This window comes from Cervus canadensis, chromosome 6, assembly GCF_019320065.1.
Source record: "Cervus canadensis isolate Bull #8, Minnesota chromosome 6, ASM1932006v1, whole genome shotgun sequence".
Taxonomy (NCBI): domain Eukaryota; kingdom Metazoa; phylum Chordata; class Mammalia; order Artiodactyla; family Cervidae; genus Cervus; species Cervus canadensis.
In genome coordinates this window covers 5,924,777-5,939,764 of record NC_057391.1, presented here as the reverse complement: position 1 = coordinate 5,939,764, position 14,988 = coordinate 5,924,777, and the positions used below count along the sequence as shown (strand labels likewise).

General features: G+C 37.0%; 1 protein-coding gene across 1 annotated transcript in view; it reads left to right on the top strand.

The window, feature by feature from the left end:
• ANKRD31 (ankyrin repeat domain 31) overlaps positions 1 to 14,988 on the top strand; it is a 131,625-nt gene that overhangs the window by 87,790 nt on the left and 28,847 nt on the right. The window contains exons 19-20 of the mRNA XM_043470688.1: positions 8,437 to 8,552; positions 11,945 to 12,032. Coding sequence (XP_043326623.1) covers positions 8,437 to 8,552; positions 11,945 to 12,032 — 204 coding nt within the window. The remainder of the gene's footprint in view (positions 1 to 8,436; positions 8,553 to 11,944; positions 12,033 to 14,988) is intronic.

The window sequence follows — 14,988 nt, the reverse complement described above, 5'->3', positions numbered from 1 at the left end:
GATCGATTATATCTGCTGCATTGGCAGGTGTGTTCTTTACCACTAGCGCCACTTGGAAAACCCAATTGTCCCCTAAATGTCCTTTATTGCTGTTTTTTTTTTTTTTTTTTTTTTTTTTTTTTTTTTTTTTTTTTTTTTTTTTTTTTTTTTCCCGTAGGTTTTGTCATACATTGATATGAATCAGCATGGATTTACATGTAATTCCAATCCGATCCCCTCCACCTCCCCTCCACCCGATTCCTCTCGGGTCTTCCCAGTGCAACCAGGCCCGAGCACTTGTCTCAATGCATCCCACTCGGCTGGTGATCTGTTTCACCATTAGATAGTAATATCATGCTGTTCCTTTTGCAATATCCGCACCCTCACATCTCCCACAAAGTTCAAAGTCTGTTCTGTATTTCTTGTCTCTTTTTTGTTTTGCATATCAGGGTTATCGTTATCACCTTTCTAAATCCATATATATGTGTTTAGTATGCTGTAATGTTCTTTATCTTTCCTGGCTTCTTCATCTGTATAATGGGCTCCCACTTCATTACGCATCTCACTCATAGGATACTGGTTCATGAATGAATTCTTTTTATATGGCTGAGGAACTGATTGGCCATGGTCGTAGTATGTACCACACTTTCCTTATCCATCATCTGCGACTTGATTAGAGCATCTAAGCGGTTGCTTGCCTGGTCCTGGCGTTATTATAGACAGTGCTTAGCGCATGAAACATGGGGTGCACGTGTCTCTTTCAGATCTGGTTTCCCTCAGTGTGTATGCCCAGAAGTGGTATTGCTGGGTCATATGGCAGTTCTATTTCCAATTTTTTAAGAAATCTCCACACTGTTTTCCATAGTGGCTGTACTAGTTTGCATTCCCACCAACAGTGTAAGAGGGTTCCCTTTTCTCCACACCCTCTCCAGCATTTATTGCTTGTAGACTTTTGGGTAGCAGCCATCCTGACTGGCATGTAATGGTACCTCATTGTGGTTTTGATTTGCATTTCTCTAATAATGAGTGATGTTGAGCATCTTTTCATGTGTTTGTTAGCCATCTGTATGTCTTCTTTGGAGAAATGTCTGTTTAGTTCTTTGGCCCATTTTTTGATTGGGTCATTTATTTTTCTGGAATTGAGCTGCAGGAGTTGCTTGTATATTTTTGAGATTAATCCTTTGTCTGTTTCTTCATTTGCTATTATTTTCTCCCAATCTGAGGGCTGTCTTTTCACCTTACTTATAGTTTCCTTTGTAGTAAAAGCAAAAGCAGAAATATAGATCAATGGGACAGAATAGAAAGCCCAGAGATAAATCCACGCACCTATGGACACCTTATCTTTGACAAAGGAGGCAAGGATATACAATGGAAAAAAGACAACCTCTTTAACAAGTGGTGTTGGGAAAACTGGTCAAACACCTGTAAAAGAATGAAACTAGAACACTTTCTAACACCATACACAAAAATAAACTCAAAATGGATTAAAGATCTAAATGTAAGACCAGAAACTATAAAACTTCTAGAGGAGAACATAGGCAAAACACTCTCCGACATGAATCACAGCAGGATCCTCTATGACCCACCTCCCAGAATATTGGAAATAAAAGCAAAAATAAACAAATGGGACCTAATGAAACACACTTTAAATTTTTATGTAATAAATTTAACCCTTTCTAACTGTAGCTCAGTCGGTAGAGAATCTGCCTGCAACGCAGGAAACCCAGGTTCAATTCCTGGGTTGGGAAGATCCCCTGGAGAAGGAAATGGCAGCCCACTCCAGCATTCTTGCCTGGAGAATCCTATGGACAGAGAAACCTGGCAGGGTACAGTCCATGGGGTCACAAGAGTCGGACATGACTTAGCGACTAAACCACCACCACCACCGTATTAAAATCCTGATTTTTTTTTTAGGTTAGCAGTTTTATCTTTTAGTTTATCCCTTATCAGTTTTACTTCACAGGTACTTTGAGCATTTCTACAATATTATTTTAATATATGACTTCCGGAAATCCTGGGCTTCCCTGATAGCTCAGTTGGTAAGGAATCCGCCTGCAATGCAGGAGACCCTGGTTCGATTCCTAGGTCAGAAAGATCCCCTGGAGAAGGTATAGGCTACCCATTCCAGTATTCTTGGGCTTCCCTTGTGGCTCAGCTGGTAAAGAATCTGCTTGCAATTCAGGAGACCTGGTTTCGATCCCTGGGTTGGGAAGATCCCCTGGAGAAGGGAACAGCTACCCACTCTGGTATTCTGACCTGGAGAATTCCATGGACTGTATAGTCTATGGGGTCACAAAGAATCAGGCATAACTGAGCAACTTGCACTTTCTTTTCAGGCAATCCTACATCTTTACATTTTGACTTTGTTATCAATTTGTAGTATATTTTTCTGGCCAGTATTCTGGCCTGGAGAATTCCATGGACAGAGGAGCCTGGCAGGCTACAATCCATGGGGTTGCAAAGATTCGGACACGACTGAGTGACTTTCACTTCATAAGTGAGAATTTTCCTGTTTTGAAGACTCTAGCTTCTCTCATAGCAATTTGGTAACTTCAAGGGGTAGAGAAGAGGATTACTCAGACGTTGAGGGTCTTCTGTAAAGATAAATGTCACGAACTGAAAATTAACCACAGGAAATAGCAGAAAGGGAACTTGGTTTAGCAGACAAAACACAGAACTGGATATTGGAGAACTTGAATTCTAGGCCTAGTTCTGCTGCTTGAAAAAGATAAAAATAATTTTACCCTTGAAATAAGGAGTTTGATCTAGAGCTGCACTGTCCTGTACTATAGCCACTAACCACATAATGACTATTTAAATTACCTAAAATCAATTAAATTGAAAAATTCAGTTCTTCAGTTGCATTAGCCACATTTGAAGTACTCAGTAGCTACATGTGGCAAGTGGCTCCCGTATTAGACAATGCAGATCAGAACATTTCCATCATCACAGAGACCTCTGTTGGACAGCTCTGGTCTAGAGCAAGGATTGGTAAATATTTCCTGCAAAGGGCTAGATAATCAGTAGTTTAGGTTTTCTGGGCCACACAGTCTCTATTGCAACTACTCACCTGCTGTTCTGTTACAAAAGCAACCCTAGACAGTTTGTAAATGAGTTGGTTTTGGCTGTGCACCAATAAAACTTCATTTACAAAGTCAGGCAGCAGACAGGATTTAGCCCATGGACCATAGTGTGCTATTATTGCTTGTTCTAGAGAATCACTGGTGTTCTTGATACCTTAGTGGTGATACAGATAAAGTTTGCTTTTGGATTAACCTTCCATATCTCTATTGCCTTCACTTTAACGAGAAAAGTGCCTTCTATTTAAAATGAAGGAGGTAGTGTTTTTTTAATGATATTTTAATTATTTTGACACATATATTGGCCAGCATCTTTCCTTATATCTTCATTAACTTTCCCTCCATGTAACAGTTTGTCTGTCATTTGTTCTTTTTATTTCTGATTCACTTTCTCCCTTTTGTCCCTATTTCTTTTTTTTTGAGGTAGGATATTGATAGATAATCTAGAAAGATAAGTAAGGGAGCAAGATATATAAATATATGTTATTGTAGACCTGTGTGTGTGCTAAGTCATTTCAGTCGTGTCCAACTCTTTGTGACCCTATGGACTATAGCCCGTCCTGCTCCTCTATCCATGGGATTCTCCAGACAAGAGTACTGGAGTGGGTTGCCATTTCCTTCTCCAGGGGATTTTCCCGTCCCAGGTCTCCTACATTGCAGGCAAATTCTTTACCACTTGTGCCACCTGGGAAGCCCAATTGTAGAACTAATAAGTATCAATTCTGTAATATCCTATGTATTTAATTCTTGATTTTCTCTCTTGCATGACTATGTGCAAAGTTTGAGTTCATCATCTTATTTTCTTTTTCAACTTGCATATGTTTAAAAAATCTTAGTTTCTGTTTTAAGTTATCTTCCAAGGTGGTTTTGAATTCTACCTTATAAACTGTGGAGTATTAAAAGATAAGGAAAAGGAGAATGAGAGGAAAAGTTTTTTTTTTTAAAGCTAAAATATGGGTGGGAATGGATACTCACTTTTGTACAAGATAGGATAGCAGGGATAAGATATCCCCTCCCACCTTAAAAGCTAGGAAAGTGAGCAAAACATATGAAATAACAGTTCTGAGATTTTAGACAACATGCAGGAGAGGGCAGAAGCCAATGAGCGGAGCCCTGTGGATTGCCCCGCCTTACGGGCTAGAGGGGGTTTCCAGGCAGTAGTGTACGGAGGAGGAAAACAGCCTTCTGATCTCAGAGGGCTGAGAAGACAGAATATGGGGTTTAAAAGGCTCCAACAGCTAAAACTTTGAGGGCAAGATACCAGACAGAATGTATTTGCATAGAGCAACCTCTCCAGCGATTTAAAGGGGGAACTTCCCAGTTTTCAAAATTACTCATTCTGAAAAGAATGAGACATCTTGAAAATAAAATATTTAACTGTAAAAGTGAAAAAAAAAATAATAAAGGGGGAACTTCCTCAATTCTTTGGCTGATCTACAAATGTGTGTAAGGGAACTACGTAAAGAGGCAGAATGCTGCAGGGAGGGCCGGCAGAACCATTGCTGGGGCTTACACACAGCTAATTAGGGGACTGTTTTCCCTTAAACCCCGCCATGTGCGAAGTACTTTATACGTGAGTTCACATTTAAGCCTTGTGGGTGAGAAAAATGAGATTCAAATGGTAAGTAACCTGCCCAAGGACATAGCTAGTAAGTAGCAGGAGTGAGTTTTGTATGCTTGACCTTAAAACAAATGTATTTTCCTTCATGCTGGACTAATTCTAGGCTGATAGAACAAATAAGGAGCTGTCATAATTTCTACTGGTGCATTTGCTTCTCAATTTTTATGCTTCTCCATACCTGAACACAAGTGGAAAGAGGAAGGCTACTAGCACATAACATATCTTTAACAGAATACTGACCATCTTTTCCTGATCAAAAGGCTTTTCAATGATTTAAGTTGCTTGTGTTATGCAGATAGAATCATTGACTGTATTTTACTAATTGACTTTTATTATCAACTAATAAATGACAGTCTTTAACTTTGAGGAATTACAAGTTTAATTCTAATACACAAGTTTGAGTTATTCAGGAAAGTATTATTTATATTAGAAACTTTTGCCTCCAGAATGTCACAACATTTATCTTTGACCTCAGTTTTCTCTTCTGTAAAAGATGGGGTTGGAGTAGATTATTTCTGTTTCTTTTTATCTTGTTAAGATTCTTTGAATACAAGTCATCTATTTAGGAAACATATTTGCATAGAGAGTATTAGAATGGACGTTAGTTTCCCAGGCTAACTTATAAAAACTCCTAAACAAGTAATGTATCTGAAGTATAGTTCAAGTAAAACTTTATTCAGCTTTGTCTAATAGCAGTTTATAATACAGTGTATAGTATAGTATAATATAATACAATATAATATAATCCTGAAATGATCCTTACTCCCTTCTGTACCCTATCTTCCAGCAGCTTAGGGGAGGACAAAAGGCTGTGTAAAAGAGATAGAGTAAATCCTTTTGCACATCAGTCTATATAAGTCTGCTCTTAGACAATGAAAGCAGTATGTCTGGTACTTTCATATCATTGTATTTGATTCTCCTGTGAAGACAGATCAGGCCAAACAGTGAATCAGTTTACAATTGTCATATCAAATTTAATAGAAATTTTCTTGGTCAGAGTTTGAGAAATTTTTTGATAACTTTTCATATTGATAGTGTTATCCTATAATGAAAGCAGAAATGGTTGATTTTAGGTGTCTGTAGAGATAACTTTGGAAAAATACCTTCTAGGCAGCTGAGATTCTACTACAACATGGAGCAAACCCTAATCAAAAGGACGAAAAGCAGAAGACTGCTTTGGATGAAGCAGATGATGAAAATATGAAAGAGCTGCTGAAATCTTACGGTGCTATTGAGACTAACAATGGAGATGAGAGTGATGGTATAGTCGCTGGTATGTATAGCAATATTTCTTGCTATTTTATACAAGTGTATACCTCTGCTTGGGCTTCCCTGGTAGCTCAGACGGTAAAGTGTCTGCCTGCAATGCTGGAGACCTGGGTTTGATCCCTGGGTCAGGAAGATCCCCTGGAGAAGGAAATGGCAATCTGCTCCAGTACTCTTGCCTGGAAAATTCCATGGATGGAGGAGCCTGGTAGGCTACAGTCCATGGGATCACAAAGAGTTGGATATGACTGAGCAACTTCAACTTCACATACTTCTGTTTAGAAAAACAAATTCTTCAGATTTGTGTAAATTGTTTCAAAACTAGGGATACTTTTTTGTCTGTTTATTAAACTCTTGAAAAGCATAATTTATTTTTAGAAACAGCATTTCAAAACTTGGTTTAATTTATTGATTATATGGTTCTATTGTATTGGAATTATATGTTGAAACAAAACACATTCATTAAACATTCATCTCTCATAACACTGGATCTGAGATAGAGCTGTTACTGAAACTGTGCAAATTGGTTTACTTTATTGTGGGGCTGGAAAAGGATGACATTATACTAAAGTCTTTGCAACTAAGATTCCATTACTTCAAAATTTATGATTCATGCAAAAGTTGGACTCATGCCAACTTTTCAAGACAAACTTTCTAATGCTAGAATATGAATTTGTTAAGCAAATATACTATACTTATATATGTGTGTGAGTGTATGTGTAATATATATTATAGTGGAAAGAATATTTCAAGGAAATATATAGTCAGGGAAATTTTTATGAAGCATTTTTAGCAGTAGTTTGCACGTAAATAATATAATGAGTTATCTACAAGAAGTAAGCATTTAGTCCTGCCATTTGCAGCAACATAGGTGAGCCTAGAGAATGTCGTGTTAAATGAAGTAAGCATAGAAAGATACAGAAAGGCAAACTTTTTTTTTCCCATTTATTTTTATTAGTTGGAGGCTAATTACTTTACAGTATTGTAGTGGTTTTTGTCATACATTGACATGAATCAGCCATGGATTTACATGTGTTCCCCATCCCGATCCCCCCTCCCACCTCCCTCTCCACCCGATTCCTCTGGGTCTTCCCAGTGCAGAAAGGCAAACTTTTTGTGGTGTCACTTATATATGGAACCTTAAAAAGTCAAGCGTAAAGAACCAGATAGATGGTTGAGTGGTGGTTGCCAAGGGCTTGGGGGAGGAAGTGGTAGAGGAGATGGAGAAATGTTGATCAAAGAGTACAAACTTTCACTTAGAAGATGAACTGGTGCTGCGGGTCTAATGTATAAGATGATGATTACAGTTTTTAATAATAAATTGTATACTTGCAGTTTGCCAAGAAAGTAAATTTTAAATGTTCTCACCAACACACACACACAAACACACAAGGTAACAATGTGAGGTGACGGATGTGTTTGGTTTTTTTTTTTAAAAGAAGCATTTAGTGAGCACTGACTTAGAAAACATACATTTGTTGAGCACATGCTATACACATCAGCCCAGGAGGAGCTTCCAGTCTTGTGGAGAGATAAGCCAGAAAACAGGCAGTTAAAAACAATTTTGGAAGCGTTGAGGAGAGGGCATTGATCTTCCTTTTCCTTCATGCGTGAGCCTTGACTCATGGAAGAAAAAAGCCAGGAGCTTATCTGTCCTGTCTATGAGGGAGATTATTGGGAAGAGAACCCCTATGACATGCTTTTCCCCTGGCCTGCCACTATCCTTATCAACTGATAGGATTGGTGAGAGGCAAGGGTAGTCATCAGGTCCTGTTTTACTGGCGTGTAGATCCCATGTAGGTCAAAGTCGAGAGACTGACACACAGATCCTCGTTTCTTTGTCTGCTACCATGTGCTAAGCCCATAGGGTATGAGACTCTTATGGCCCCAGGCATGTCTTTTTCCCTCTTCACAGCCATATTTGGGGCTATTGTGCACTGTGTTATAAAGTGCTAGATCTGTTCCCACTTTTCTGTTGTTCCTTGTGTATACCTTTCCTTGGACAGGTAACCCAACAGAATGAGGGTATAGGGTAGACATATGTGGAGAAAGGGAATCCGGAATGGGAGAAGGTGCAGAGAGAATTTTATAGAGAGAGTGAATTACAGTCATAGTAGAGCATGGACTTGAAGTCAGATCTGGTTTCAGTGCTAGCTATGTGACACATCAGGCAACTTCTTGAATGCCTCTAAGCTTCATGTTCCTCTTCTGTAAAATAGATGTAATTAACTACCTACCCCTCAGGGCTCATATGAAGATTAAATAAGATGATTCATGGAAAGAGTCGGATATCCAGCATGTGATAAGTATTCAATAGATTTGCTGAATTTAGTCAATTGATAATAAATAATGAGGTGCTAATCAACATTAAGATATCATGGTAATTATAGGCTTAATTTATCCTTCCTATTCCTGTCACCATTACAACTGATAAAATTAGGCAAAATTTTTGCACATTCTTAATATATTTTCTGATTTTATGTTTTAAAGTAAAAATTCCTGATGTCCGGGCAAGAAGACATAAACAGTGCATTTGTGATGATTCCAAAACTGTTGATACACCTTCTGTTTCACACCAAAAAAAACCAGAAGAAAACCTTTCCATGGTGAGTGAAGTTGAAATGCTTTTGTTCTCTAGCCTAGAAAATGCCATTCTTTGGGCCAGCCAGCCATTGACTATTGGCAGCATTCTTTCCATTTTAAGGACATGCAGGTTAAAAATGTTTTTTTGTCATAAGAAAATAATACAGCATAATTGAGTAGAATGAATGTTTTGCCAAAAGTTTTACTTTTGTTTTAGGTTTGAAGGATTTGTTAGCCAAAGAAACCACTCGTTACACACATAAACATTTTCAGTTTTTTATAGATTATTTGACTTAATTTCAATATACAAGCAGTAAAAGAGAAGAAATAGAAACAATAGAGAGAAATAACAGCATGTATATACATCACCAATTGGGCCAACCTGCATCCAGACTTGAACAGTACTGGGAGTTGCTCATTGTGTAAAGTGACTCCTGACTTGCTGTGCTTGAGGGCAGGCACTGAATTCAGAATCTAGGCAGTGCCCAGACAGGTGGTCAGAGAGACCTGCTGTCCTGCTTCTGAAGCCAGAATAAGACTTCTTCTATTTTAATTTCCCTAATAATGAACCAAGAAACTGTCTGTTCTGTCTGAACAGAGAAGTATAGTTTAGCTGCTGTTCTTTAATCCTGGATTGGATTCTTAGGCACCTACCTATCCCACAGACAGTGTCACTCTTAAAGGGTTCTAGTGTGTCTTCATCCATCCACTTCCAAAACGTATCTCGGATACATAGTAGGAAGAAAAGACCTTGGAACCCAGAGGAAGAAGAGGAAAGCAACCTGGTTTAACCAACCTGGATCCCACATGGTTGATAGTGATAGAGTTTGCTATATGTGAAATCCCTCATGTGAAGGTGTATTTTTAAAGAAAATAACTTAGTTGCACATATATTAATTTATGAGATGGATATTCTTAGTTTGATTAAAACACATAGTGTCCTAGACACTAATTTCTTAAGCAAAGTGAATAAGACTATGTATGTGGATTAGACTTCCCTTACATACTTTTTGTTAGTATAGAGAGGAAAATATTATTCATTGAACATAAACTATGATTAATCAACTGTTTTATACCTAAAATATTTTAAATGGTGTTTAAACTGAGTTGTATTTGCCTCAACATTTCAAAAATGTTTTAGATTGTTCCTGGTATCTCCTGTAATGAATGAAAAGTTAATTGTCAATCTAAATGTCACTCCCTTGTAGATAATATATCTTTCAGGCTTACAGTTTTAAGGATTTTTTTTTCATATTCTGCTGTTTCACTAGGTTATGTATAAATGTGGGTGTGTTTTTAATTAATTTTATTCTAAAAGGACTAAACATGTTCCTTTAGTCTGAAGACAGATTTCTCCTTGTATTCTGAAAACTTTTAGCCCTTAGACTGTTGACTATTACCCCTCTCCCATTAGCAGTATTCTCCTTTTATGGAACTCATATTTTTTGAGATGGGTGTTAGATCAGTCTCCATATATCTTTTTTGTATTTTCCATCTCTTTAATTCTCTGCACTGTATTTTGGGTGATACCCTTTGACCTCTAATTTTCTACCCACAGGCTTGAGTGGGTGACAAGTAGAATTTTACTAATCCTTATTTAAGCTAAAGGACACCCACTCATGGTCACTAGTTTTATGTGGGGCTCCATTCTAACTCCGACTCGATGGACATGAGTTTGGGTAAACTCCGGGAGTTGGTGATGGACAGGGAGGCCTGGCGTGCTGCAGTCCATGCGGTCGCAGAGTCGGACACAACTGAGCTGAACTGACTGATTCTAACTCCTACCTTATGTGGCCCTGAGGCCTTATATCCTGTTCCTTTGTAGGTATTAAAAACCCAGACCCTAATTCCTAATACCTATGTTAGTTCCACATCCCTTATGGGCTGCTACCAGCTTCATTTCCTTTCCTTTTATTTTTCCAATTTTAGCTGGGCGTGGGTGGTTAAAATTTATTGTATTTTGTCTAATGTATTTTTCCAGGTGTTTGGAGTAGACAGGGGTCCTTCTGTATCAGCTCAGCTCACTGTATTGACCATTAGTATCTTTAAGGTATATTTTCATGTAAAGATTAAAACATTATGGAAAAATCACCCTAACCCCATTGTTATTAACTGTATGAGTATTTGTTTCAGGAATAATGAGTATCACTTTAGATGCCAAGCCTCAGGGAAATATAATGAAGATATAAGAGTTTAATGAAAACCAACTTTCAGAAAAAACTTAAATATGCAGACTTTAAAGTTGTTAAAGGTTTGTCCTTTGTAAATGTAAATTTGTTTTTGAAAATTTCAAATCAAATTGAGGATGAGGGGTGACTCTATGGCCAGATGCAAAGGAAATGAGATGATTTTAGTTTGATGCTACCTCTGACACCTTCAGATAACAGCATCTAGGCAGCCTCCTTCTCTCCCTCCATATAGAGTGAGTACAAAAAGTGATTATCATAATGATAATAGTTGGCATTCACAGAGTATTTATGACATGGTGAGCTCTCCTCTTAAGTGCTTTATGTTAATCCGTTTAGTCTTCATAATAATGAAAGTAGTTTCTATTAATATCATTACCTTCCTCATTACAGCTAAGGAAGCTGAAGTAAGAGAGTGTAGGTAACAATCCAAAATTACATTTCTATTGCATAGCAGTGGCAGAATTAAACTCCAGGTAATCTGACTCCAGAGCCTGTGCTCTCAACCAGTATGCTTTAAATATACAAATTTGTGAAAGACATGTCAGAAGCAAAAATGATCCTAAGACGTTATGGAAAAACCCAAATGAACTTGTTGGCCAACCCAATATGTTGAAGGCATTTCAGTATTAATATTCCTCTATTTTAATTTCCCTAACAATGAACCAAGAAACTATCTGCATTGAATAGTTTAATATTAATATTAAACTATTAATATTAATAGTTTAATTAATACTATTTATTAATACTGACAAGTATATAAAGAGGTGGTTTTAAATCCTCTTTGTGGGTTTTTGAGAGTGTTTTGTATTTCTAAGACTGTATGTGAAATCTTCATAGTGCACAATGATAATCATAAAGCCTTAAAGTGAACTTGCATACATGTAATCTTTAAATATTATTTGCTGAGTTCTTTTTTTCACCTATACCTATAAAAGGAGTCATTGAGAAATTGTGATTGTTTTTATGGTTGCCACTCTTAACATTCTGTTTTCCAGGAGCAGATCTGCTACATAAATCAGATGTATTTAATTTTTTTCCAAGTTTAAATGTTTGTTAACATTTAAGTAGTTAAGTTTAAATGAGGCCTGAATACATTTGTAACATAAAGGGAAATCAGCATTTTTAGTGGTACTTTATTTAGCACTTTTACTGTGCATTTGTCAGTTGCCTACTAGAGAAAAACATCTACCTTCTTGTAACTAAGTTTTTAATATTTTATCTGATAGCATCAGACCATCAGTGCCATTCTACAAGATATAGAAGAAAAACAAGAAAATTTATTAGAGTTTGAAATAAGAACCCCTGAAGATGCAGGTAAGTATGCACTCATACTTAAGTTTGATTATTTCAGTCATCCAAGGCGTTGCTGCCTCATCTTCTTTTGGGGATGGGGTGGGTATAGTATGATTCCATTTTTTTATAAAGTTCAAGAACAGGCAAAACTAAACTTTGGATAGAATTCAAAATAGGAGTGCTGTGAGGTTGAAGGTGTCCTCCCCCCAAAAAATGTCCACATTATAAGTCCTGATAAGTGATAAAGATGTGGTCCATATATGCAGAATACTACTCATCCATCGAAAAGAACAAAATAATGCCATTTGCAGCAACACGGATGGACCTAGAGATTGTCGTGAGTGAAGTGAGTCAGAGAAAGGCACGTATCATGTGATACTGCTTATGTGTGGAATCTAAAACATGGTACAAATGAACTTATTTATAAAACAGAAATAGAGTCATAGATGTAGATGATAAATGCATAGTTTCTAAGGGAGAAGGGGTATAGGAGGGATAAATTGGCAGATCGGGATTGACACATACATGCTACTGTTTGTAAAATAGACAACTAGTAAGGACCTGCTGCACAGTACCAGGAGCTCCACTCAGTACTCTGTGGGGACCTGTGTGGGAAAATGATCTAAAAAAGCGGGTGTGTGTGTGTGTGTATAACTGATTCACGCTGCTGCAAAACAGAAACTAACACAACATTGTAAATCACCTATACTCTAATAAACATTAATTAAAAAAAATCAAAATAGTACCTCATCAGTCTTTTTTGTAGCAGGATATAACTGTTAATTAGTCTGTTAGCTTAATTTCATGTTGTGGTGGTGGTGGTTTAGACACTACGTGGTGTCTGACTCTTGTGACCCCATGGAGGCCAAGCTCCTCTGTCCTCTGTCCATGGGATTCTCCAGGCAAGAATACTGGAGTGGGTTGCCATTTCCTTCTCCAGGGGATCTTCCCGACCCAGGAATCGAACCTGGATCTCTTGCATTGCAGGCAGGCTCTTTACTAACTTACCTATGAGGGAAGCCCTAATTCATGTTGTATACATTTTAAAAAAATTATTTCTTTTTAAACTATACCCATTCTACTTTTCATCCTGGCCTAGCACATGATACGGGTTGTATTTTGAGGAAAATAATACAAATTAATTTATATCCCCAAACAGTATGTATAGTTCATATATTTTATTTAGTATTTATAATATCTTACACATCTAAGATGAATTTTACAAGAATATACTTTTTTCATTATAAAAGGTATATAGATACATTTCAAAAACAATAATGAGGAAAAATATGCTAAAATCACCTACTGCTCTACCATAGTATTTTGGTGTTTAGTTTTCTTTTTTTTCTAAGAGAATGCTTATGCAATTATACCTCAATAAAATTGTTAAAAAGCATAGATTGGATCATGTTAGATGTGCTGTGTTTTCTTTTTGCCATGGTCATCATTCTTAGTAGTTATATAGTATCCTGTTCAATAAATGTCCCATGATTTACTTAATTTTTCCTTTTTTGTTGAGCATGTAGATTTTTCCAATTTTTTGCTATTACACCACCATACATAGTTCTTTCTGGATTTAGGATTATCCTCTTAGGAAAAATTAACATAATTGAAATTATTGGGTCAAAATATATAAACATTGTAAAATCTATTGGTTCATATTGATAAGTTGATTTCCTAAAGTGTTACATAATAATTTGTACTTCCACCAACACACATTTGTGTTTGCTTTTACACTGCTAATAGTGTCAACTAAAAAATATTTTACTATTTTAGTAAAAAATTTTACTATTTTAGTAAAAAATTTTTATATTATTTTCACTATTGATTATTAATGGTACTTTTTCACTAATTTTATCTTCTATTTCATAAAGTGACTGTTCCTGTTTGTTAAGAAATTGAAGCCATTTTATATAATCAAGTTATTGACTACTTTTCTGTGATAACTGCTGCAAATACTTTTTTTGTCCCTTAACGGTGTTTTTATTTATAACATATTAGAGTGTGTTAAATACAGAGATTCTCAAATTCTGTATAGTAGAATGTATCAGCCTCTTTGCTGTTGCTTAAGATCACTGCAGATGGTGACTGCAGCCATGAAGTTGAAAGGCGCTTACTCCTTGGAAGGAAAGTGATGACCAACCTAGATAGCATATTAAAAAGCAGAGACATTACTTTGCCAACCAGGGTCCGTCTAGTCAAGGCTATGATTTTTCCAGTGGTCATGTATGGATGTGAGAGTTGGACTATAAAGAAAGCTGAGCGCCGGAGAATTGATGCCTTAGAACTGTGGTGCTGGAGAAGACTCCTGAGAGTCTCTTGGACTGCAAGGTCAAACCAGTTACTCTTAAGCGAGCTCAGCCCTGAATACTCACTGGAAGGACTGATGCTGAAGCTGAAGCTCCAGTATTGTGGTCATCTGATGTGAACACATGAATCATTGGAAAAGTCCCTGATGCTGGGAAAGATCGAGGGCAGAAGTAGAGGAGGGCGTCAGAGGATGAGATGGCTGGACAGCATAACCAGTGCAGTGAACATGAACTTGGGCAAACTCCGGGAGATGGTGAGGGACAGGGCGGCCTGGTGTGCCGCAGTCCACGGGGTCCCAAAGAGCTGGACACGACTGGGTGACTGAACAACAACAGCAGAAGAGGAGACGCCTTCACCTCTCGCTTTTGCTTCTTAGAACAGAGAATCCCACCCATTAAGCTTCAAGTCTCTTAAGAAATAGTTTTGCAAATTCACCATCTCCATATTCTGACACCTTTTCATCTTTGATCTGATTGAGGCATCCAAGAGAATTTTATTTTGTTTATTTCTTTGTAAATTTTTCTTACAGATATTTTATATTTATTTTTATATCAAATATTTTTAGTGCCTCAACTAAATTGAAGCAGAAAAAAATGTTCATTTTAAACATCTTATATGTTATTTTTGCTAAGCATTATAACTCTGTAATTCATCTGAAATTTCTTTG